The sequence below is a fragment of the Aricia agestis genome, chromosome 16 (assembly GCF_905147365.1).
Source record: "Aricia agestis chromosome 16, ilAriAges1.1, whole genome shotgun sequence".
Classification (NCBI taxonomy): domain Eukaryota; kingdom Metazoa; phylum Arthropoda; class Insecta; order Lepidoptera; family Lycaenidae; genus Aricia; species Aricia agestis.
This window is the reverse complement of record NC_056421.1, coordinates 6,840,926-6,867,747: the sequence shown is the minus strand read 5'-3', so window position 1 is coordinate 6,867,747 and position 26,822 is coordinate 6,840,926. Positions and strand designations below refer to the sequence as shown.

General features: G+C 37.4%; 2 protein-coding genes across 3 annotated transcripts; both read right to left on the bottom strand.

Annotated features, from left to right (window-relative positions):
- Positions 1 to 811: 811 nt before the first annotated feature.
- Positions 812 to 15,091, bottom strand: LOC121734935. The gene is made up of 18 exons (XM_042125579.1): positions 14,816 to 15,091; positions 14,164 to 14,405; positions 13,417 to 13,549; positions 12,746 to 12,864; positions 10,829 to 11,058; positions 10,476 to 10,592; positions 9,593 to 9,722; positions 8,850 to 8,908; positions 7,997 to 8,087; positions 7,611 to 7,683; positions 6,947 to 7,094; positions 5,512 to 5,679; positions 5,007 to 5,092; positions 4,612 to 4,765; positions 4,042 to 4,159; positions 1,983 to 2,099; positions 1,609 to 1,706; positions 812 to 941 (listed from the first exon to the last, which is right to left on the bottom strand). Exons 1-18 carry the CDS (start codon positions 15,026 to 15,028, stop codon positions 814 to 816), a joined length of 2,424 nt encoding a protein of 807 aa, XP_041981513.1. The 5' UTR covers positions 15,029 to 15,091; the 3' UTR covers positions 812 to 813.
- A 6,607-nt stretch (positions 15,092 to 21,698) lies between these two features.
- On the bottom strand, positions 21,699 to 26,331 carry LOC121734940 (transmembrane protein 185B). 2 transcript variants are annotated; one of them, XM_042125585.1, is made up of 7 exons: positions 26,213 to 26,331; positions 25,962 to 26,138; positions 25,631 to 25,838; positions 24,553 to 24,688; positions 23,763 to 23,893; positions 23,215 to 23,344; positions 21,699 to 21,959 (listed from the first exon to the last, which is right to left on the bottom strand). In XM_042125585.1, exons 1-7 carry the CDS (start codon positions 26,260 to 26,262, stop codon positions 21,703 to 21,705), a joined length of 1,089 nt encoding a protein of 362 aa, XP_041981519.1. In that variant the 5' UTR covers positions 26,263 to 26,331; the 3' UTR covers positions 21,699 to 21,702. The 2 variants fall into 2 exon arrangements, with proteins under 2 accessions (XP_041981519.1, XP_041981520.1); XM_042125586.1 differs by having other exon boundaries at positions 24,559 to 24,688.
- Positions 26,332 to 26,822: the final 491 nt, after the last annotated feature.

Below are 26,822 nucleotides of genomic sequence, written 5' to 3'. Positions count from 1 at the left end.
ATTAAAATCGAACATTACAAATTCAACCTTAACTCTAAAGCGTTAAGAGGGCGACTAACCCCAAAAATCAAACATCGTCCTTCTCTCTTCACACTCACGCCCGTCTTTCATATGCCAGGTGAAAAAGAACGACGCGGATTCATCGCCAAATTAGTTTTTTGATTTTTCTCAATAACTCTATAACTATACATTTTAAAAATCCGCTAGGTCGATATCTCAATGATAGAATTTTATATAATGTGTTAAAATATTAACTTAGTTCAATGCACGGTTATGACGATAAATGAAAAATTCGTGAAAATTAGATGCATCTTTGTGATTTTTTTCTATCGAGAAAATTTTAAGATATCGTGTTTTTGCTCAGATCGAATTCTCGGAAATATAATGTAGTATCTAATTTTAGAAAACGAAACAATTCGGGGCTTATTTTCAAGTATAAAAATGAATTATAAAATCGACACTTTAGGGTTAGTCGCCCCCTTAACGCACTTTATTACTTCTGACAATTTAAGATGGCGCGCGCATCCGCGCGAATTCGCGTGAATGCACCCGCCCAACGCTGATTGGCCTCGCAGAAGTAATGTATGCGTTACGCTCTGGAGTTAAGGTTGAACTTTCTGTGTTCAGTTTTTGGGAATTCGCTTCGCTTCGACTCTGCACGATTATAAATTGACCCTTAAAAAGGTTAAATTGCTACTTACTGAGAAAAGTTGCTGTACTAACAGCAAATTTTCTCGCAGAAACTGTACGTTTTCGCGTTCACACAAGAGGGATTTAAAACATAAATAACGAAATAATTATGTTTATTAAGTTTTATAAAACTAAGCAACAAAGTGTGAAAGCGACTGCACCCTTTAATTTTCCGGCGCGTAGAGTCAGCCATTGTTTCTGATTTGGGACGTACATCTCCGCTGGCATTAGTTGCTCGGGCGTATCGCTATCTGAAAGTGTAATTAATAATTATTAACATTATAGAATCATAACTAATATTATAGACGCGAAAGTCTGTCTGATACCTTCTTCACGCTTAAAGGGCTGCACCGATTTAGATGAAATTCGATAGATATTTCAGATCTGGTAGTGAAGGTAGTTTTTTATCTCAGCAAAATGCAGATGGCAGTGCGATTAAAACGAATTTTTGCGCGGAATAATTGGGGGCAGTTTTTTCGATAGTTATCGAAAATACTATATCGGGGACATCATCATATTTTTGGAGGTTCACACATTAGTGATCTAAATTAGTTACCAACCATATACTAATATGTCTAAACACACTCCACCGAAGTTACGCGGCGGAGATTCCGCATGATTACGCCCGCAATGTAATTTTAAATTACCGATGACACACTATTCCGTCGCGTTCCGTCCGTATATTGTATGCGTTTGACATTGCGGGCGTAATCGTGCGGAATTTCCGCCGCGTAACTTCGGCCCAGTGTGTTTAGACACTAAATATTAACACAACGGATACGTCGTTATACAACGTGTTGCCCTTATCCATCAATCTAAATTCTAATAGAAAAGGACAAAACATTGTAAATATTGTAGCATATCCATTGCGCAAACAATTTGAGTAAGGTATGTGTAATTGTGTATAGTTGTTTGTACCGTCTTTTCTTATTTTGGCGGACTGCATAGTGGATTCTTGCATGGATATGAGATCTCCCGGCGCGTGCAGTAACAATCTTCCGACGCCCTCGCAGCGCCTACAAAATATATTGTTATCTGAGGTCCAGTCGTTTGTTATATCTTGCCAACTTTTACGAAGAATCAGAGAGAATCGATTTATTAATTCTAATTAGTGTTCGCCCGTGTTGAATAGATGGTATTCCCCCATTTAAACATCATGCTTTTGAAAAATCCTTTTTTGTACAACATGTTCAAATTAACCCTCAGTTTATAAGGAAAATAGATAAGTGATGACTGATGGGCATAACGACTCAAAATAGCGCCTAAATTTTAAATAATAAACTTAAGTTTACCTGAGTACTTCATTCTGTAGCATCTGTTTTTTGGCAGCGGGTGTGAGGGATTTGCACTCGTTGATCCAGACCCGCACTTCGTTGAAATCCGCCAGGAGTTGGACTGCCGCATCCTTTCTGCAAAATGTTTCAATATTTATCTAATTCATGCTAAGATTATAAGTGTAAAAATCTTCAGTCTCTACGCTTAAGCCGATCTAACTTGGGCTGTATAAAATTAGTATGAAGATACTAATTTTATACTTCTAAGCCCGATCAAGGACAGTACATATTTAACAATTGGTTTAAGCCAGGAAAATATACGTTTTCTGCGTATTATTTGAATTCTAATGCAAACTTTTGCTCAGTTAATATAAAAAAAAACTAACGACTTAATAACTTGTCAAGCTGGTCAAGTATAATATACTTAAGAGTTAAGACTACTTATTTTTTATTTTATTTATTTAAATCAGGCTACGTAGGCCCATACAATATATACATTAATGACTAACATACATAAAAATTATATAAACTTAACAACTACACATTATCACGAATTAACGGCGACGTGACGCGCGCTTCATTCCGGAGTCTCCCCCGGAACCTTCGGTAAACCACATCAGTCGGCCAGAATTCCTCCGCTTCAAAGGTCGGGAGAAGATGCGTCGGTACTCTCACCACAAAGGAACTGAAGTTGACCTTGTGGCGAGACTGCAGACGCTCGACCCTCAAGTGGAGGGATGTCTTCTTACTGATGTAGTCCACGACGTCTTCGACCTCCATGGACCAGTGCAGGCGGGATATGTACAGGGGCGTCGCGGGGACCTCGCTCCGCAGACGCAGCTCAGGTACATATGGGGCGGTGCCGCGATGGTTGCGGGCTTCTTCTTCCTTCTCTCCACCAGTATGAAGCCCTCCTCATCGCACCTCCTGCTCTCGTCCTTGCCAGGTCGAGAAGACTTAGCCTTGCGGCTCTTCGTAGCCTTGCGGCTCTCCGTAGTCTTGCGACTCTCCGAAGCCTTACGGCTCTCATTTTCCCCATTTTTATGCGCCCGCGGGGAGGCGCGGGGCGACCAGCAACAGTCGCGTAGTTTTGCTGAGTCGCCTATGGACTCGGCGTCGGCGCAACCAGGAGGGGAGCGCGGGCGGGGGCGGCAGCGGCGGCGTTCGTTGACCCGTCCGATAATGCTGACGGGCTAAACGTGATCGCTTGTGCGCCTCGGCGATGAGTGACGAATGCGGCGTCAGCTGGTGACCTACATAATGAATTATTACTTTTTAGTTGTGATAATTCATTACGTAGATCACTAATGATAGCTTCTGACGCCTGCAATCTACCCCGAACTCCGGTGAGCTCCTCCTTCAGGAACCTGATGTCCTTCAGTAGGCTGACGACGTCGAGGTGTCCAACGTGACGGGCGGCAGCTTGTGCAGCTCTTTAGCCACAAAAGCCGGTACCTCATCTGGATCAGTCTGCTTTAGCAGGGAGATGATGTCCTGCACGCTCCTTTCGGTTCCGTCTCTTCGTCGCGACGGCATGTTCAAGCTCTGGCCGAGCGTCTCATACAGCAGCTGCCCTTGCAAATCTCCTCACTGGTGCTTTTCATACGTGGGAGAGCCATGCTTCGGCACGAATGGGCCGGCTCGACCGGATAAATACCACTCACAGAAAACCGGCGTGAAACAGCGCTTGCTTGTAATAGGGCGACCGGTAAACTCTGAGTGAGTTTACCGGTCGCCCTATTACCCTATTTCCTCTTAAAAGGCCGGCAACGCACTTGCAGCTCTTCTGATGCTGCGAGTGTTCATGGGCGACGGAAGTTGCTTTCCATCAGGTGACCCGTTTGCTCGTTTGCCCCCTTATTTCATTTAAAAAAAAAATGCTGACCTCGTCCATGGTGTCGATAGCGTGCTGGATAAACGCCAGCAACTCGTTGGCTACGAGCGCCATGGTCACGCGCGACCTTGATTCGCGAAAATATTAATTAAATAATATTTGCGGCGTGTGTAATGTGGAGCACGACCGTTCGCTAGCTCGGCACATTACACATTGATTGATTTATAACATTAGAATACTTACGTAAACTTGACTTTAGCGACGTATATGTGGTGTAGCCAGGACTCGCATGTAATCCTCAATATCATGTTCAGAGTTGTGATATCTTCTGTCGCTTTGATAACAGGATACAACATCTTCTCTGTAAAAGAATTTTCCATAATTTTAATTTAAACTGCTGTATTATCGCCATATCGTTTCCTCGTATTTTTTGGATACCTACAATTTCGAAAATTGACGAAAATATGCCTGTAAAATATATTCAAGACTAGAGAAAACAAGACAAATAGCAATGAATGTACGAAAGTATTTAGTATGAGTATGGAATCCTAGGATAAACTATTCTGTAATGGGTGTTCGGTTCATTCGAATCATACACAAAGACAAAAACGGTAAAGCGTATCCATTAGACAGAAAAAAAAAACTGACATCCGGGCGGAAAACGTCAACTTTCGTCCCGCTACGCTTACCGATGTTGCCGTTTTTCGCCTCCGTCGAGGAGAAAAATAGTATACGCACCATGGGCAGTAAATAAGAAAGCCTCAGAGCCTTTCTTATTTTCCTGCCCTGAGTGCGTAATGTACTATTACTTACCCAGAAAGTCTCTAACATACGCGGAATGTACCACACTAGGGGGCCGAGTGACTTTCCTCCAGTCAGCGTTACTAGGGAAAACCATGGTCAGGTGAGCCAGACTGGTGGTCGCGCACACTGATGATACCACCGCGGTGATCTCGTCTGTTGCTCCCTGGAAATATATGAAGATTTAAAGCAAAGAACATGATACGCGCATGTTATGTAGGGTAGTATTTTATTATTTAGTCATAGCCCAAGTGATAAATGGAAATGAACAAAAATGTTTTGATCATATCACTTGTGTCCTGAAAATAAAATAACTTTTAAGGCCTGGACCTTATATATAAACATTCATTGTGCTACCGCCTGCCAGACAAACGGTAATTTTGAAGAGATGAACATTGAACACTTACTTTTAATTTCTCAATGTTAGTTTTAACTTCAGACACAAGCTTCTCTCTCATTTTCGCACAAACGTTTTCATGTTCACCAATTTTACCTGAAAATAGAAAGACATAATATTTGATTTTTTATTAATGCATTCGTCCAAAACATTTTGGTAAAACCACATTTTTCATAATATAAAAAAAAAAAATACTAATAATTCTCTTAATATCTGAATCTTTTTATGTACTACATACGGATCCTGGATGACCTGGATGACATTGGCAGTAAAGTGTGAAACTACTGCCTTTGCACATTTTGCTATATAGCGAAGTTACTGCCGATTTGATCATGCGCCAAAACAGCCTTAATGTAATTCGGCTGTCAACCGTCGTAATCAAATAAAATTTAAAGAGTACAAACATTGTGTGTGAAAATACGAGGTGAAACCACCATTCGATCACGATAACGCATAGAAAAATGAGTTTAACGTCTACTCTTTATTGCTAGCTAGTAGTCAGTACTAAAACATACCAGCCTCAATAGTAGCAGTATGATCCGCGAAGCGCAAGTTCGCTATTTGCTCCGCACACACAGTCATATCATTTTGTGTCACTCGGAAGAAGTCGTCCATACACCAGTTGCTGACCAGCCGACGTGACTCCGCCAGGGTCCATAGACGGTATGTGTGGATAGAGTGGTCTGGAATGTGGAATTGGAGAAACTTTTAGAATTGAATAATGTTGTGGAATTAAGTAATGTTGTAGAAATGAACAATACTGTAGAATGGAACTGAATTAAATATTGTAGATATTATCTAGAATATTCAGAAAGACTGAATAATATTGTAGAACATCGATTAATTATTTATTATTATTATTAAACATTGCGTAAGAATAATTGCGAAATAAAGCAATGCAAGAGCAAACTTTTGTAGAACATTAACTATAAAAAATAAAGGAATAGGTAAGTAAAGCATATTTACGCAACCAACGTTTTGCTTTGATGGGGTTGTCAATAATTAATTAAATTATTCATCAAACACACATAACATTATTAAACTATTCAATGGGTAGGAAGCTTATAATTGGGGTAATGATTGGGGGCAAAATTTTTTTACTTACTTGTAACATTTAACACTAATGTAATTCTACATGTAACCAGACAAATTAATTGACAAGTAGATGGCGGACCTACCTACGCGTCCAGTTACCTCAAGTCAATGTTAGTCGTGACACTGACACATAAACCAACAGAATTACGTAGATCCACCACCTATAAATTAACTTGTAACGGTGCGTCCACATTTGTATCATTTGCGCGATCAGATCTCCATCGCGTATCATCGAAGCGTATCAAAATGATACGCGTATCATCGAAGCGTGTTAAAATGATACGCGTATCATGATACGCCCCGATCGCTATTAACCGCATATCTGATACGTGTCGTATCAAATACACACATGATCGGCAGAATGATCTAATAGGCGTCCACACTATAATACGCATTGTAGGCGACGCACTACACCATAGGCCATAAGTTATGATAATTTATTAGAATTAGTTCTGTGTAAAAAACAGTGCTGACTGCTGAATGTATGGTCTATACTTAAGTTTAATAATAAGCTCTTTGTATTGGTTTTAAAATACTGCTAACATTTTGTGATTTGTATGCTTTCGATAAATAAAGATTAGGTGCTGAAAGAGCGTTCCCACAGGAAAAGGTTCAGGCCCTTAGTCCGACTCCCTGCGGGCCGGGACCGACAGTCGCAACCAAAGCCGCACGCAAGTCGCACGCGAAGTGACACTCAACTTATTGAACGCTCCGACGCACCATAGATTTTCTAACTCGTGGTTTTATTAAATTCCCTATACGCATACTTGATACGGCGCGATGATCGCGACGGCGGAGATCTGATCGCGCAAATGATACAAATGTGGACGCATCTTTATAGTACTTAGAACTTACCTAGTCTATGTAATATAGGAATCTGCTCCACTATAGGTAGGTCCTCAAGCGGCGCCCCGAGTATGTAGTCCCATGTCACTTCGCAGTGGTTGTTGAGAGTCACTAAGTCTTGGAGCATTACTGCAAAGTTAGCACCCGATTGTGTCACCTGAGAAGGTAATAGGACACCTTATTTAACCTCTACAATACCGGGGTGTCAATATTCTATATAGCCCGTCAATGCCCGAGTTCTATGACGCCATTTTAATTAGAATTTGGTTCATACTTTATGTAGCCAACTTCATAATTTTAATAATAACGCATCTTTCAATCGAAATTAAATCTTATACTCATCAAAATAAGATAAAAAACTGCGTGAGGTCGAGTGCAATCAGATGGCGCAATATCGAGCCGGTGGTACACAGAGGTATTTTTACGGGTGGTCGTTATGGTGTCGGTGGGGTTCAAGAAGTTTTAAATAATCTTTAAATATTCATGAAAGCGATAAACAGATCGAAAAAGTAACTCAGCATTATAATAACATACATTACAATAACTTAAAGAGATGTTATGCTGATTATTAGGTCTTTTTTTGGAAAAATATTTGTTCAATAGCTACCAGAGGGCTTGAAAAGTCTTTTCAGGTATTGTATTCCACGGCATAAAAATTATATAGGTAACTTACGTGTGTAACGTTTATTGAGAGATCAGGGTACTGTTTCAGAGAACACACGTTCAAGTTTGTTGTCAGTGTTGCCCTGAAAAATAATTACAATAAAACGAATATAACGAATTATTTCAATGTTGATAAGATAACTAAAATACCTGCCTAAAATAGAGGTGTATATCTCAGATTTATGATACATAATTTGTTTTACTGTTTTTAGCTCAAACAAAATTCGCTTATAGATAACTATTCAAGGTCCTGTCCATTTGTGTGTCACGTGACTTTTCCAATGTGACAGACAAAGACCAGCAAGTTTACAAGCATGTAAACCAAAACCTTGTAAATTGGATGTGTAAAATATATTTTTAATTATAAGGCGTAGAATGTCAGATCAATATACTTACCCAAAAAGTTTGTCCCACGATGTAGAAGTGACGTGGCACCCTAATGCGTCAGCCAGTATCCTGAGCGACGACAGCACTAGGTCGGGAGTGTCTGAAACACGTTAAAGGTTAATCTCCGACACATTGGATAAATCCACTGTTCTCTATTATACAAGTACGCTGGACTTATTATACCCATCTGCTTTTTGTGCGTATTTGAAGCGGAATCAGCGCCCCCAATGCGGGGGAAGAGAACTAAATTTGACGTAACCACAACCAATAACAACAGTTGTCATCAGCGCCAATATGGCGACCTTCAAACGTCATTTTTACGTCACATTTAGTTCTCTTCCCCCAAATTGGGGGCGCTGATTTCGCTTCAAATAGGCACAAAAATAGCTGTCATTTCAAAGGGTATCATAAGTTCAGCGTACTTGTATATTGGAGGCATAAAGTTAATATACCTAGCGGAATAGAGAAACAAAGGCCTGAGCAAGTGAGATGTCACTATCAGTAACATTGCGTGGTAAATAGAGACGTGTGATACATGACAGCAGCACTCTTTCTTGACGTCCAGTCGGCACGTGCCGCACGTTGACAATTTAATCTCATAGAATTCATGTTCAATCATGCTTGTTAAGTGTATACGTACACATATTTTTCACACAGAAAATTGGTTTTCAATTTTGGTTACGTTTGACAGCTGGAGATTGTTGCTCTATTCCGCTAGGTATATTAACTTTATGATTGGAGGTCAGTGGAAAACTCTGACAGAAAGGATAGCAGACCTTATGTTAATATCCAGCGTGTAATAAATTGTAAGGGGTTAATATACAACTTCTATGTAAGCGTATTTAAAATATTGTATACTAACTTTTGTCGTTGAATGTAGTAAATAACCACTGTCTAAGGTTTTGGCACGCCTGAGGTGATCTGAAAATTTAGTAAGAAAAAAATCTCTTAATCCTACTAATATTATAAAGGCGAAAGTTTGTTTGGATGTATGGATGTGTGGATGTATGGATGTTTGTTACTCTTTCACACAAAAACTACTGAACGGATTTTAATGAAACTTTACAATAATATAGCTTATACATCAGAATAACACATAAGCTACAATTTTAACCGACTTTCAAAATGGGGGAGGTGTTATGTTCGTTTTCTTATGTTCAACGATTACTCCGCCGTTTGTTAACAGATTTTCAAAATTTTTTTTGGTGTATGTGTCGCAGCCGACTGGTTTAAATAGCCGTTCAATCAAACAGCTAGCCCTTTGACTGAACAACGCCATTCAATCACAAGTCTATAGAAAGTAGTAACATTGGGACCCGGGAAGATAAATATATCGCCTGCCATACACGCTACGGTCTACCGGAGAGGTCCACCTGTGCAGGTAGACCGGAATGTGTGTTGGAATAGAATAGACCTGTGCAGTTTTTTGGACCTGCGCAGGCGACTGGTGCAAAATCTATTCCCATACACATTCCGGCCTACCTGCGTAGGTGGACCTCTCCGGCAGACCGTGCCGTGTATGGCTTACATTAGAAAATTTTAATGTAATGTAATGTTGCGGGCAAAATCTAGTTTATAATAATATCAGTATGGATTATATTTTACCTCATAGCAAGGGGATAGGAAGACCACCAAAGGACGATGTGTTCTAGGCAGCTGCCAACATCTCCCCACAGTAAGTTCTGGTAATACTCCGTCACTTTCTGAGCTGACTTCCTACTAGCGTGTACTTGGCCTGTAAGTTCCAATATTGTGTTGATTTACTTTGATATAGTAGTAGATGCCATCACTATATTTCAGCGATATGAGCGAATTATGACACATCGTAAATCAAAAAAAATATATGATACTAGCTGTCCCGGCAAACGTTGCTTTGCCATTTTATTGAAGTGACGAAATAAGTATGTTACCATGACAATGTCCATCGCTATCCCGTCGCACAAACAATGGTCGCCGTGAGTCTCGAGTTGTAATAATTTACTATTATTTATTCAACAAATGCACTTATCAATATAATAAGTACCCAGTAGCCGATTCTCAGACCCACTGAATATGCATATAAAATTTGGCTAAAATCAGTAAAGCCGTTTCGGAGGAGTACGCGGCCTAACATTGTGATACGAGAATTTTATATATTATGTTTTAATTTATAGAAGCCTCCTTAGTCGATAGAATAATTATTATTAATTATTGCATTTTGTTCGGAATAGTAAATATAAAATAACCAATCACACTCATGCTAAAACAGTACTGCACCAATGACTGTGCGGCCGCAACAGTATTGACCAATCAAAGCACAGTTACCGACGCGGCGAATTATGATTAGTTTTAATAAAAAATCGAAATATTATCAGTTTAATGAGTATGTGCTCGATGCTAACCAACAATCTATATGTATATTCTTCAGTCAAATAATGACGACGAAGAATCGTAATATTTTTACTACAAAATAATGGTTAACACTGGATATTGTAATATTAATTATTACCTGACTTTAGTTTTTTGACCCCTTTAGGACCCAATAAGGCTGGTGTCATATTTGCTACAGTGTCTAATAGGATCTCGATGAATATTTCTTCACTTTGGAGAATTTCGTTGACGTTTTCTGAAAATCACAAGTACAATTAAGATTTTTTAATTATGTATGATAATATTACTACTTTTATACGGAAGATTTTTTTTATTATTTTATGTTTGAGCCACGAAGGGGTTTCTTTGCACACTTTGTACTTTCAAGGGAGTCCGCAAAAATATTTTTACTTGGGGCCCTAAATCAATACCTTGCGAGGTGGATGCTAGCTATGCTACTGACATAATGATGCTTGAACTATGTTATTTTACCTTCACTATTCAATATGTTATCCAGAATGCCTCCAGCGCTCAGCAGCGACGTATAAGGCACCTCCGAGTCGGAGTTCTGTCGGCTTTCTTCTAGAATCTTCTGGCAGTTCTTTATGTCTATGAGGCTCTGTGCCTGTTTCATTTTGCATTTTCTATTTTTGACTATATCTTGGTCCTCGGTGCGTCGGGGTATAGATGAAGTGGGTGGAGTTATGTGCTTCGTTAAGGTTCTGAAAATAGCCATTATAATAATACTCCCCACACCGGTTTCGGTGACGGTAGCCAGCTTCATTGAAACCAGGCCTGTTACGCGGGAGTAGTTTTATAGTGCCCAAGTGTGTGCGCAGTGTGCGCAGTACACAAGAGTACTGTCATAACCCAGTGGGACGAAAGACCGACACGACCGGCGAGAGATCAGGCGCAGGACCGATTTTCCGTATCCGATGAAAATGACATTTTCTAGAAATTATTCCTAGCTAGATCGATTTATCGCCCCCGAAACCCCCTATATACTAAATTTCATGAAAATCGTTGGAGCCGATTCCGAGATTCCAAATATATATATATATATATATATATATATATATATATATATATATATATATATATATATATATATATATATATATATATATATATATATTACAAACCAAAGGCATTCATTGCTATGCGGATGATAGTACAGGTGATGCTTTATATACCGGCTCCCCTAATATTTCTCGGCAAAATGTCACTGAGAGTCGAAACGAACTTGTGTCTAAGGTGGAGAATTAATTGGAGAAGGTCTCTGAATGGGGTAGACGTAACTTAGTCCAATTCAACCCCGCCAAGACACAAGTCTGCGCGTTCACCACTAAAAAGTCACCAATGGTCGTTTATCCTCGTTTCGAGGGCACATCTTTAACCATCTCCCCTAGCATTGAGATACTTGGCGTCAACATATCGAGCGAAGTCCAGTTCCGATATCATCTTGAGGGTAAGGCCAAATTAGCCTCGAAGAAGCTTGGCGTTCTTAACAGAGCGAGACAGTACTTCAGTCCGGACCAACGCCTACAACTCTACAAGGCGCAGGTTCGGCCTCATATGGAATATTGTTCTCATCTCTGGGCAGGGGCGCCAAAATACCAACTGCTCCCTCTGGATCGTATCCAACGAAGGGCTGCTCGAATTGTTGACTGCCATAGTGTTTCAAACAGCTTGGACCCCCTGGAATTACGCCGAGATGTTGCTTCACTCTGCATCCTCTATCGGTTGTATCACGGGGAGTGCTCTGAGGAGTTGTTCGGAATCATACCACCTGCAACTTTTCGCTATCGTCCCACGCGAAAAACATACCATCCTCATCACCTTGATGAGTGGCAGCCTTCCACAGTGCGTTTTTCGCGTAACTTTCTGCCGCGCACTGTAAAACTCTGGAATGAACTGTCACCAGCAGTATTTCCGGACCGATACGACCTGCAAACCTTCAAGAAAAGAGCGTATACCCTCTTAAAAGGCCGGCAACGCATCTGCAGCTCTTCTGATGTTGCGAGTGTCCATGGGCGACGGTAGTTGCTTACCATCAGGTGACCCGTTTGCTCGTTTGCCCCCTTATTTGATAAAAAAAAAACTCATTAGTTAGACTAAAAACAGATTTATATATTATAATATTATCATTAAAGATGTAGAATATTCATAAATAATATTATTTTTCTGAAATAAACTTAATTATGTTCTTATTCCATGTTAATTTTATGTTTGATAGCATTATAAACAAAAATAAAAATATATTTACTATTCGAATTATTCGAAAAATAATTTGGCGAATATTCGAATAACAAAATCGTCGAATATTCGCATAAAACGAGTATTCGAATATTCGAATAACATACCCTAGCAACCAGACTTTACTTAATTCTAAGACATAATAATACATACTGGTATATCTCGAGGCTGTCAGCGCTGGCGGTGTCTGTGTCGTCGTCCGGTCGGTACATCGTCACCAGGCACGCGATCAGACGACGACAGTTCGTCTCCGTGCGACTTTTTGACAGCACCTACATAAAGTATAATACTTTTAAGCCTATTTACGATCGGAAATTTTGCAAAAAAAGCTTGCAAATACGAGCTTTCATAACATAGTGTCCCAGGCCCAGCTCAATGGCTTATTTATAAGCTGTTGTAATTTTATGCAATTTTTCCTAATGCTAAGTACTCACATGCGGTTTTATTCTAAATCATAGTTTTACTCTAAATCGAGTAATAATTACCGTGTGGACCGCAAAACTCACAACTCGAAGGCTCGCATCGAGCCGGCTCGATGGAATTAAATATATCGATTTAGAATAAAGCTATCGAGCAATGCTGAATGTGTGGACAAAATCCTGAGCCGCGGGTTTTGCTCGACGTTATTGCTCGATCGAGCAAAACCGTATGTGAGTATTTGGCATAATGGTTATAGCTACATGCTCTCTCTTTCATACACAAAAGTTTTGTTTTCTTTGTGTACCTACGTACGCGTCACAAACGCTAAGGCAATAACAAAGTAGACATAATTTCGAGCTCAGCGTCCGTACTATAGATAAAGGACGGTTATAGTTAAATCTTACTTGTACAATTTTAGTCATAGTAATAGGTCTGGTTTCGCTTATAGTGCTCGGGTAAGTGTTGCTACATGTGTTGAATTTCGCCACGAACTTTTTATGACTACAGCCGAGTAGGTCGTTGTAGATGCCCACCAAACTGGAATATAGACGAAAAAAAATGTTGTTATAATATGAAAAAGGTATGAAAATTATGAAAGCGACGAAATAGTTATTGTTCGACAACATGAATACTGTTTGTAGCTAACTTTTCATGCTAGACTAGTACTAGTTAGATCAGAGGTTCCAAAACTTATTTCTTTTACCGCCCACTTTAAGAACAAATTATATTTTAGCGCCCCCGTTGTTTCAATTTAAAATGCATCCTGATGAAATAAATGACCCCCCAAGCCTCTACACAACATCCCCATTTTTTTCTGGGTCCCACACCTTTCAGACCTTCAGATCCCACAAAGGGGCGCTATCGCCCACTTTGAGAAAGGCTGAGTTAGGTACTCTCTTCCGAACCCACAATACTAACTACATAGAGGTAAAGTTAGGGTCACACACAGTTAGGGGTACACAGATGGACCGCATTTCAACTGCAATCCAACTGCAAATTGCAGTTCAAGTGCAGTTTGAATGCAGTTGACACGACTGAAATGCGGTCCGTCTGTGTAGAGCCTTAGGGTAGTTTAATTAGAGTCAGGTAGGTAAGGTCCCTGCAAAAAGGCAAGGCTTTGTTACTGACTTGATTGTACGATTTCCGTTTACCTTAAACAAGATTCCATCATTTTCCTCGAATCTTCTCTATGCAGGCACGCCGACAGGATAGTAGTTATGAGACTGTTAATAGCTTGCAGCATTACAAATCTCCTACTACACAGCTTATCGTAAACTCTGTCGTGCTTACTCAATATTAAACCCTCATCTTTCTTCAGTCTCGCCAATCTCGGGTGCAACTTATAAAAAGATTTAACAACCTTCGATAAATACTCTATTATTTGGTCCAATACCTGTAAAGGCAAAGTTTCAAACAATATCAACAATGCTAAAAGCTCGTTTGAAAGAGAATGAAAGGAACTAAACAAAAGAAAGTTTTGCAAATAAGGTCGATACAGGTATTTGGGTCAGGAAAAGTATTTTGCTAAAGCTGTAACGAAAGGTACTTTTTAACTCCTGATGAAAAAGAGCCATGTAAGCTTGACGTGTCTGGTTGTCTGTCTGTCTGTGTGTGTCCAGGCCATAGCAGCATTAAAACAGGTGGACCGATTTTGACCTATTTTTCTTGTTAGAAAGCTTAAAGCTGACATAATAATTGAGTGTTCTTAGCTATAATTCATCATCAGTTCGCTCACTATAATTGGAAAATTTAAGGGGGTTTAAAATTTCTTAGTTTCGAAAACAAATAGCAATATAATATTACCTGTATATTAACTAGATCCATAATATATTTACGATTTGTCAACGAGTGCTCGTACTTCTTACTCATATTGCCATTCCATTTGCTATCTGCGGCTAGTATAACTTTAGTTATGGCAAAACAGACTATCTCCATTTCAGAGCAGTGATTAAACAATTCCTCTTCATCTGGAGTTTCTTCGCTTATCCATTTTTTGCTACTCACTTTGGATGTCATTTTCAACTGACTTCAAGAAAGGAGGCTCAATTCGACGGTATAATATACACATGCGTTTTTATATTTTCTTGCGATTATCTTCGTCGTTTAGAAAAGGACTCTAATTATTGTTTTTTTTTGTTAAAAACAAGACATTTTAAAGGCGGTCCCATATTAAGAAACTACTATTAGATGTCAATTTTGTTAAAATTAACTTCATTAACTATAACTACTGTTTGAAGTCAATTTTGTTAATACTACAACTAACTAGGAGTCATGTTGAAGACTGAATGCAAGAAATCAATGCAGGTATGTTGTGGCGATATCCGTACCAGGTGAAACTTGGTTGATAAATGGTTGTGCCTCGAATTGCAAGTTCGGCGGTTGAAGCCGAGACCTTGGGAATAATGGGCCGAATAACTATGTTAAACTCTTGTTCTGTTGTACGACAAGGTTATTACGGTACTAGACACGGATTACAAAATCATTATTCGGTATTGAGGGATTTGATGTTCTATATTTTATGTTTACAGGTAAGTTTGAGGTAAAAAAAGGTACTTAAGTTTTGTTTTATAGAACGAATGAAGTATGAAGATGCTAATTTTGGGACTACACCTTCGATCACTTTAGGGATCGAAGGACTACACTGAAAACTTGTCCCAAGTAGCGGCGCGGAGATGCAGTAGATATTTAAATTGAGTACAACTATTTGAAAGGCACTGTACATATAGTCAGGGAGCCCTAGAACATTTTTTTTTATTACTATCAAGCTAATTTTTTGTGAGTAGCTACTAGCTTAAAGCTGACATTCATTTTGATAAGACGAACAACTATTTTATCTGCGAAAAATCTCGAAAGTGGTAGCTAACAGTGATAGAAAGGATTTCATACTTTGATTTGATAGTCCTAAAATATGGATTGTTCTATTTGTAGGACAATGTTACTCTTAAATTATATAATTATTAACCTATCAATATACAAAAAATCAGCTCGTTAGGGTTCCGTTTTAAGGTTCTGTAATTAACAAAACTTAGTTGACTACAATTTCTTTCTAATAAAATATGTCTTTCGGCTCCGATACTAAAGTTATAATATAAGTGCAATATATCAGAAGTCTCCTTTATATTATCCTCGCGATGCCTCGGTCTATCGATTACCTTACCCCATTCTTACACTAGTTGTTACGCGACCTAATATTACTTTGCCGAAGTTTCGAGTAACCTTCTGACTTCTGTATATTCAAACTTGAAATATATTGCACCATTCAATAAGTTTTTATTATAGTCTAATATTAATATATTCCTTGAGTATGCGATTAATTCAGTTTTATATACACATTAAGTAATAAAAAATTAAATTATCCATACTGAGTAAATTTAGTGTAGGTACCGTTATAGGCCTGCTACGAAACCGTTTTGAGACTCAAACAATCGGCTGAGAATGCCGCGTCCTGCTCTAACAACGTCATTTCACGTTTATAAGTGTAGGACGCGGCATTCTCGTACGATTGTTTGAGTCTCAAAACGGTTTCGTGGTACGACCCCAGATTATAGCCGATATATTGTATAGTTTTATTTTAGCAAAGAAAGTCCGTAGTTTTAATTACTATCAACTTAATTACGTGTTAAAGTTAATAAAAGTCACAAATCAATGGAACCGTATATTAACGGAACAATAAATTCAACCTACTGTACAATATACACATTAACAAAAATATTCCGCTAGTCTATACTGTATTGCAAAGCGACATCCAGGAAGAAAATATCACAGTAAAAAATTTCATGATATTATAGTTTCTTTTTACTTTACAGTGTACAATTTACAAGTTACAACAATAGAGGCGCCCTCAAACGCTTCTTGAATTAAGGGAACGTACCCAAACTACGTGTGGGGCCACACTGGCGAGAATAAACTGTCTCCGAGGTTTTTGTCACATGGTAAAAATTTCTAGCAAAATCTCATGCGACGAGATTAGGAGGTTATGCAGAAGTACCTACTAGGCATATTGTGAAAATGGGCTGTCCTTAAACAGTCGATTAATCCAAGGGCAGCCCCTTTTCACGCTATAGGGGAACTGGGCTAAAAATTTGTTTCGTATTTTGGGTACGTTACCTTTGTATACATTCTTCAAAGTAGATATTCGTATTAGCAAACGGGGTTTACACACTATATCTCTACTTTAAGAATAAAAAGTATCACGTTAAACTTGAGATGTTCTTAAGTTAAGGAGCATTTGAGAGATTTCCCTAACACTACTTCTACTTAACGACATAATGCGATTAGCTCACAAAACAGTCATTTCTACAAAAATACAAAATTAAGCGGAGGAGATATTTTTAGTGCAGCAAGGGTTATAATTCAAGGAAATATTTTTTATGGTGCATACTTTGATTTTGATCATAAAATGAGAACTTTAAAATAATTAAATAGCCTATTAAAGCTACAATACTTTGATTGCTAGGCAGAAAATATTATACTTATGAGTTTTAATACCTATTTCTGAAAATATTGCTCCCTCGCACTGATTATGTTAATCTAATAGTATTTCCTAAGTTGACCGAAGTGTTGTTACCAAAAAATATATTTTCTACCCGTTACAATTTTTGATTAGAAAACTACATATTTTGATTGTGCAAAATAGCTATGTTTGATATAGAATTACATTTGAAAAAATGTTTATAATTTATGTGAAATCAAAAATTTAACACAACAGGGAATGCACATGCAAATATAATATTTATGAAAATTTTACTATTAAAACGTTAAAAAATATAAAAGAAGGGCCACTGCAAGGTTAATATTTTATAAAATATTGTTTTTCACAAAAATTACGAATGAAAAATAACTTGAAACGGAACGGATTTCAAAACACCTGTGGGATATGTGTAGAGGCCGCAGAGGAAGATCTTCCGACCGAGCGAGGTGGTATGCTCGGTCAGGCCGGAGCAGAGACATGATACTTATAACTAGACAGCGCACCCAAAAACGATGTTTTCCTAAAATGAGTTCTATTTCTTTAATAATACGGTAGGTAGGTATTTCCCTCTAAGCTGTAGCTTGCAAAAAGCGGTCCGAGCGAGAGCGTTCCCGCTGGTAGTGTGTCCTTGTCTGACTTCTTGCCAGCTTACATAATCATTTCTTTTGATAAAAATGTTAGAAAATGAAATACTTTTCTTTTTAATAATTTGGCAATACGAACGTTTCGTAAACTTGGAAACGTGTTTAAACGAAGTTGTACAGTTTTAATAATTAATAAATCAGTTGATTGTACTCGAAAGTATAATTCAAAACTGAGCAACAGTATCTATGGTAATTAGATATTTTGGTACTGGTAATACTAAATGTAAGATGGCGATTTGCTTTGGTTGTTTGTTTGTTTTTCGTGTTTCGATTTGCAACACGAAAATGTCCTTTTTCGTAATAAAGTTTATTATATTTTTATGAAAAACGGTGAATTATTGTCGTGTGCAAGGTGACAGGGTGCAATAATGAGTAAGTAGTTGCTATTTCTTCTACGGGAAAGTAAAAACAACAATCTTAATCTTTGGGGTAACCATGAATTTGAATTATTGGAGATGCACCAAATGGCATGAAAAGTATAAAGTAAGAAAAGTAATTAATGAAGCTCTGGATTTCTTTTGAGTCGGTGCTAGCCAAATAAATCCTGGCTTTTATTTTTTACTTATACTATCGGAAACCGCCGCCTATACCGCCTATACATTACCGCTATTAGCTAGACTCGTTATCAATAACCAGATAACGCCCGGAATTCCGTTGCGCAAAAATTCGTTTATCGCATGGGAACCGTACATTTTCCCGGGATAATATCCTATCCTTTCCGAGTGTCCATGGGCGACGGAAGTTGCTTTCCATCAGGTGACCCGTTTGCTCGTTTGACCCCTTATTTCATAAAAAAAAAAATTGAAATTAAATAAATATTTATGGGGGGCTCCTATACAAAACACAATTTACAAACTGTGTTTTGTATGGGAAACAATATTTTTCAACTTTGACTTTTTTTTGACGCAACGGATTCCTTCATGCGCGAGTCCAACTCGCACTTGGCCGATTATTTACTTTTAAATAAATTAGGTACATACCTGTAGTTAGGTAGGATGGATATCAGAATATATTTGTATAGTTAAGTAGTCTCATATTTTGCTGTTTGGTCATGGTCACCACATTAGAAAGAGACACACTACAACCGGGGGCCCTCTCACTCGGACCGTTTTTTGCGCCACAGTGCACAGTCTAGTTGTAAGTATCATGTCTCTGGGCCGGAGCCCACGTGATACATTTCAGCTGTCGTATAATATATACCGACGCGCTCAGAAAACTTCGATAGCGCGGTGCAGGAATGTTGGGCGAATTGTGAGTACCGTACCGCCACACACCAATCAGCGTTCAGTGACGTCACACATGCTATCCCCTCCTCCCTCGATTTTGAGCGTTTTGATCGTTTTTAACGCTAAATGGAACGCGGGGCATGTCAACTTTTTGAGATGTACTATCAGGTGGGGCCTTTGTCAATAATTATTATTGTCCAACAGTAGTGACGTCATACAGACTATAGATCCGTTTTGGCGCCAAAATTTAAGTTGACAAATTTAAACAGCATTTTTTGCAGTAAATGCCAGTGTTTTAATTATTTTTAAATACTTCTACTTGCTAATGGTCATGGTACATGGAGTTCTTTAAAATAAACACAGAAATAAAAATATCGCATCTTCCCTATTAAAGTTAAATATTAGACAGGGAAGAAAAATGTATTAATTTGTAAAAATATTTAGTGCTAGGATTTGGAGTTCTACTATGTTTACTGGTAGGTTTTAATAAAAGAAGTTTGCTTAGGAAAATTTACAATTAAAAAAAATTTATGTATAAAAATTACCTTAACTTAGTTATAGCCTCAACAACTGGGTAAATTCGATTTTATTTGCGTCACAATATGACTAAGATATTCTTTCTGCTATTTTGAAATACACTGGTATAGTATTTATAGCAGATTTCAAATGTTTATGATTGGAATTTATCTATGCAACAGCTTTGTTAAGGTTTTAAAATATCAAGAGTATTCAAGAGCGCTAGTGAATACGTATTTTACTCCCGTCAAAAAATGTTACAATCGCTATTAGTAAAGTAAAATTGCATGGGCCCTAAACATAAAGAAATTCGTATTTATTACATTAGTATTTGTCTTACCGTACGCACGTTAATTGCGCTGCAAATTTCTCTAAATCGCTCTGAAAATAGTAATGTTAAAAAATTCGTAATATGCGATTACGAATTTAACCTTACATTAATATTTTCAACTTCGCGCGCAAAAAGCTTACGTTTTATCTCGTGATCATCTTCTGTGTCAAGCCAAAATACTACTTAAGTATCTATAGCACAAGGAAACAAACCTTCCTAATCCATTCAACTAGTGGAGATCTATGATTTGTTTAAATCTACTATGACGAGTGAAACTGCTATACCCAATTAGGTAATCATTATTATGGTAGGGAACCCATTTTGTCGAATTCAATATATGGACAAACCACGAGGCGAGTCCCAAATCTTCAGATAAAATTTCTGACTAGCTTCATGATTTAGACCATAAGTAATAGATTTTATTACCGCTATAAAGAAGCTACCAATTTTTATGACAACGAAACAACGCTTCCAGTGGCAAAGAATAATAACTAATTCGATGTCATACAAGTTGCATTAATTACACACACAAAAATTTTGCTGACATAGCCCTAGAAATTATTAGATAGCACCAAAAACTAATATCCGTTATTGTTACGTTATTGTTTAAATTAATATTAGCATATTAGTAGTGATTTTTGCTAAAATAGTATTACAATAATTATTAATGACCTACGAAAGCTGTAAGCTGCTATTATAAAATGTGCAGATTGAGGTACAGTAGCATATCCTCCTTTTCTAGAAGTTGGTTGAATTAGTAAGAATAAAATGATTAGCAAGATACATATTATTATAAAGAGTAGTATGTAAATAATATACCCATTTCTCAGAATTAATTTCACGTCATGCTACAAAATGAAATTGATTTCTTTTATATACTTATTATGTTTTTAAATGTATTTTTGGACTATTAAAATTCAAGAAGCCATTTAAAAAAATTATAATTATCACTTCGTTTTATTCGAGCGTTGCGTGCATGGCGTATACGTGTATGCGTATAGATTGATGCACACTCAAAAATTACTAAATTTTGATACAAATAGGCACTACATTAAAAGACTAATTATATACAATTCTAAATATAAGTATATACACTAGCTTACCACCATTTTTAACTTGATATACCACCAATGATTCTTAAAATATAACATCTGCACAGATTTCGACAAACTTAACAATCGATATTGCTTCCTATCATATACAAGCATATTTACATATGTGAAAGAAATAGTTTTTTTTTTATTTTGAGTTTATTTTAGCAAGTGATAGATCTATTATTATCATTTGATCTAATATCACTGAGGCTTCCAAAAAAATGTTATTTTCAAATCTCACCAAAAAAATAATGAAATACAAAACTTACATGAAATTCGAGACTCCATGATGTTAATTCTTTTTTGGTTACTGTAGAATTTCATTTGCAACACTCAAAATAATAAAATACAATTTCTTCACTGCGTAACAAGTGGTGAACACAATTCTCTCTTCTCTTGATTAGTCTATCAATCTGGCATATCTATACTCGTCATAGGCACAACTGGTTTCATTGCTTCGTTCTTCTTTTGGTTCTTATTGGATTTCTTTCCTTCTTTACCTTTCTTGTCTGTTTCTTCGTCTCTGTAGGGTTCTTGGGCTTCTCCGAGCCCGGTAGAACCACGATTCACATTGTTATTGTTGTAAGCTATGTTCGCATACTCTTGCAACAATGGAAACACTGATAGTAGGAATTGGCAGAAATCTTTTCTTATACCGAACCACCCTGCAAAAAGATTATAGAAATGAACAATTCGTTTGCACAATATGTTTGATTTAAGATTTTAGAAAGTTTTTGGGCACTACGCGGCACGACATTCACAGGTAGGTAAAGGTACCGTTTCGAACAACACGGCAAGCGACCGCGACCGACACTAATTCAAATAAAATGCCACTTTATGAACTAGGCTATAAGATGCATTTCCTGTCACCAATGTCGGTACATTGTTCTAGCTGCTAGGTCATGCCGCTGCTGCTTTGTAATGGCGTAAAAGAAAAATGATATCTATAAATAAAGCCTAGGACATAAATTAGCTTTTATTTAAATTTTCGTCGGTCGCGGTCGCTTGCGGCAGGGATCGGAAAGCCGCCTTGGGACCGAATCACACCGGAATGGCAGCGGCCGGCAGCGACGCGACGAGCACTTTCAGTGTGAAATAATTTCAAAGGGGTACGAAGATTTTGGCCGACCTACCGTGGTGTCACATTTCGAAGATATGAGCAGCCAAAGTTTTACCAATTTAAGATATTGCAACTTTGGCAGCTCAAATCTTCGAAATGTGACGCGGTTTTGTTCAAGATTATTTTTTGTTTGTATTGATAATAGCTATCCATTTTTGAAAAAAATATTCGTAAACGCGGAAAAACACAATGGCGGAAAGTAGGTCGGCAAGGCTCCATACAAAAATCTTCATACCCCTTTATTTACATACTTATAACTACTAGTATCGCTTGTAAACGAAATACGTAAATAAGTATGTTAATAAAGTTTAAAATTATAAAGGGGTATGAAGATTTTTGTATGGAGCCAGGCCGACCGACTGTCCGCTAAATGTGTTTTTTCGCGTTCACGATTTTTTTTTCAAAAATGGATAGCTAACATCAATACAAACGAAAAATAATCTTGGACAAAACCGCGTAAGGTGTCACATTTCGAAGATTTGAGCTGCCAAAGTTGCAATATCTTAAATTGGTAAAACTTTAGCAGCTCATCATATCTTCGAAATGTGACTGTTTACGTGGTTTTGTCTAAGATTATTTTTTATTTGTATTGGTGTTGGCTATCCATTTTTGAAAAAAATATTTGTGAACGCGAAAAAACACATTTAGCGGACAGTAGGTCGGCCAAAATCTTCATACCCCTTTCAGTATGAAATAATTTTAAAAGCCGCGTCGCTGCCGGCCGCTGTCATTCCAGTGTGATTCGGCCCTTAGGATGTGAAGTGCACTATAAAATTAGACGTAATAAGATTGATACTTACATTTATTTCCACCTTTCGAACTAAAGGACATGATTATAAGTGTCGCATATGTCACGAAGAGTGGGCTCACTACTACCAAATACGAAGTTTTGGAGTGGTCTGGATCATCAAGTTTGTTAGTCAACAACACCTGGAAAAAAAATAGGAGTATGTTACCAGACCAGACATATTTTGCTTTTCTTAATCTGTGTTAAAATAACATAATGCCTTTCCTTTTATAAAATATATGAGAAATATGAGAAATGAGGGAGATATTATGTTAAACCATTAAAATACTTATATACAGTATTTATAATGCCCAAAATGGTGCAAATAGGTTTCTAATTGTTATGTGTCGTAACATTTTGTATGTCTGTTTGTAACCTTTTCACCCCCACAGAAATCTAAATCAATTTTGTTGAAATTTGGTATGAATATACTTAGTTCCGGGAAAGAACGTAGGATACTTTTTGTCCCGGAAGAATGTACGGTTCTCGCGCGATAAACGAAATTTGGCAACAACGGAGTTGTAGGTGTCATCTAATCATACATAGAATCGAATTACTTACCTGGAATACCAATATTGGTATAACTGTAAAAGTATATGCCAAGGCAGAGTTAAAACTATTTCTCCTTTGCTGTATGTTAGCTTCGGGCGCCCTCAACAGAATTCCAGCAAACACTATACTATAAAGCACCCCTGCAAATTAAAAAAAAACTTATCAGTTTACTTTAGTCTTATTTTACCTTTAACACAAAACAGCAAGATTTACTTTGTTTTGAAGTTTATTTATGTGTTTATTTTCAATAAAATTTTGAGATCAGATGTGGTACACCGTACAGCTGATCATTACAAATATTACATATTCCAATAGATTGTAAACAAGGAAAAAATATTGCAGAAAAAAGAAAAAAAAATGTATAAGTGATTCAAGATGGTTGGATATATTAACATTTCATGAAATATTGTTTCATTCTCTTTCTTTAAAGATGATATTTTAGAGATTTTTAATTATTTTGATTCAATGCATATGGGAAAAAAATATCTAATATTGTGATATACCCTTTGGTGCCTTTCTGATTCTTGCGACATACAATCGCAACCAATAATTTTGAAATAAATGTCACTTTATGATCTTTTTTTTTTTTACTAGTAACTAGGGTCTAGAGTTTTAGACCAATGTCGAAAGAAAATGAAACCTATAGCCTAGGCCACAAAGTGACATTTTATTTAAATTTTTGTCTGTCGCGGTCGCTAGCAGCGAGGATTGGAAAGTCACCTTTAGAATAATTATTAGATAAGCTCGACCTACTGTACACATAAACACACACACAATAAGAATAAAAAGCAATACATACACTCACCTACAAGGCTGAGGCACATCAGTATCCACAGCGGAACAAACACCACTTCCCATTCCCAAGTTATTATTTTGTCTAGCCTTAGCGCCAAGAATATAAACTGAAGTATGTTGACAGCACAGAACAACTCCAACTGAAAATTAATTTCGTATTCTCTATATTCATCTAAATACGGTAAGATTATCCATACTAATATTATAAATTCGAAAGTGTGTCTGTCTTTCTGTCTTCATGCCTACGCGATATACGAATTCTGGCGCAGCAGAGTTGCCGACGTCATCTAATTTTATTATCAAAGAAGAAAATACTGTATGCCTGTCTGTTAAATCTTTAAACATAAATAAAATTAGATGTAATTAGGAATGAAAACACTTGGACAGAGAGAGTCAAGTTATAAGGAGACTAAATAAGTAACCATCCATATCAATACAAGTTAATATTATAAATGCAAATGTGTGTCTGTCTATCTGTTACCTCTACACCCAAACCGCTAAACCGATTTTGCTGGGTATGGATGCTTGAGATACTTTGAGTCCCGAGAATGGACATAGGAAAAATGTTCGATTCCCGTGCGATAAGCGAATATTTTGGCGCAACAGCGTTGCAGGCGTCATTTCGTTTTTATAAGTTACATTATTTTCATAAAATGTTTGTTTATGTTTCATTTAAATTGTATACTAAGATCCAATACTGAATTTTTTTTTTATGAAATAAGGGGACAAACGAGCAAACGGGAACGGGGTGGAAAGCAACTTCCGTCACCCATGGACACTCACAGCATCAGAAGAGCTGCAAGTGTGTTGCCGGCCTTTTAAGAGAGAAAAGGGTAATAGGGGAGGGTAGGGAAGGGAAGGGAATAGGGGAGGGTAGTGAAGGGAATAGGGGAGGGTAGTGAAGGGAATAGGGTAGGGGATTGGGCCTCCGGTAAACTCACTCACTCGGCTAAACACGGCGCAGGCGCTGTTTCACAACGGTTTTCTGTGAGAATGTGGTATTTCTCCGGTCGAGCCGGCCCATTCGTGTCGAAGCATGACTCTCCCACATATAAATAACTATATACGGGCAAGATATTTACCTCATAGCTGCGGTCGTGTTTGACACACCATATACAGATAGCGATTGAAACTATGCTTATAAAGATCAACGGTATGAAGACTAGTATCCAAAAATGGTTGCTCGTGGTCAACTGGTCACACACAAGCAGCTCAAACATTAGCAATATTAGATGGATTGCGAGACTAATCAACATCGCCTTATAGTGTATGTATGCTTCACCTTCCAACCTGAAAAAATAATAAACTATAGTATATATAGATATCATAACTTTCTAATAACATTTGTAGTATTTAATTGTGCAATTATATACATGACACACAAGTAAACAAAAATAAACCAGATATTTGTACCTGAAATGTGGATACTGCCACCAAACATATGTGCCCACAGTAGCACCGAGAACAACCAGGAACTTCCAAATCCATATTGGCGTGAACACGGCCCAAAACGACCATGAAATAGTCTCATCGAACTTTAAGGCCAAGAGAGCAGTGAATACTAGCAAACAAGTGTGTACAACGAATTTGCTGAAAACAACAAGCAAAATTTTATTGCAATTTGCATTTGTAGAGTCACAGTCAACTACCGTAAAAATAAGCACCTTGGATTAAAGTCTTGGAATAACGTTTGTAAATTCATTTCCATACACATTTATGTAAATATTTAGGATTTACGGAGAGTAAAATAAAAAATATTCCACTTTTAGAATTTGTGCATTGAATTTGTTTTTGACAACATGACAATAAATTTGACAATCGTAATTTTTTTTTTTCATATAATGGCACTTCGGCTATAACCATGGCCAGTGTCGAGTATAATATTATGGCGGGAAAACAATATTCTTTATACAATTTTTTCTATATTATCGTCAGGTCAGTCAGGTCTAAAGTCTAGTCAAAGTCTAAGTATAAAGTCAATACAGTCAAGAAGTCAAGTCGGTTGATTCAGTAAAGTGGTAGGACGCTTTACTGAAACTTTTGATGGAGTTTTGGAGGGAACACAAAAGAGCACGTTTCTGGTTATTACATCACTTTCCCACACTTGTGCACGATAACGAATATTTAATGGTTAATATCCTACCAATATTACACATTAAAAACCCAGATAACACAATTTTAGGAAAATAATATAAAAACACAACATCACTCTTTCACATTCTTCCAAAAACTACCAATCGTAAATTGACGATAGTAGGTATATAATATAAGTCT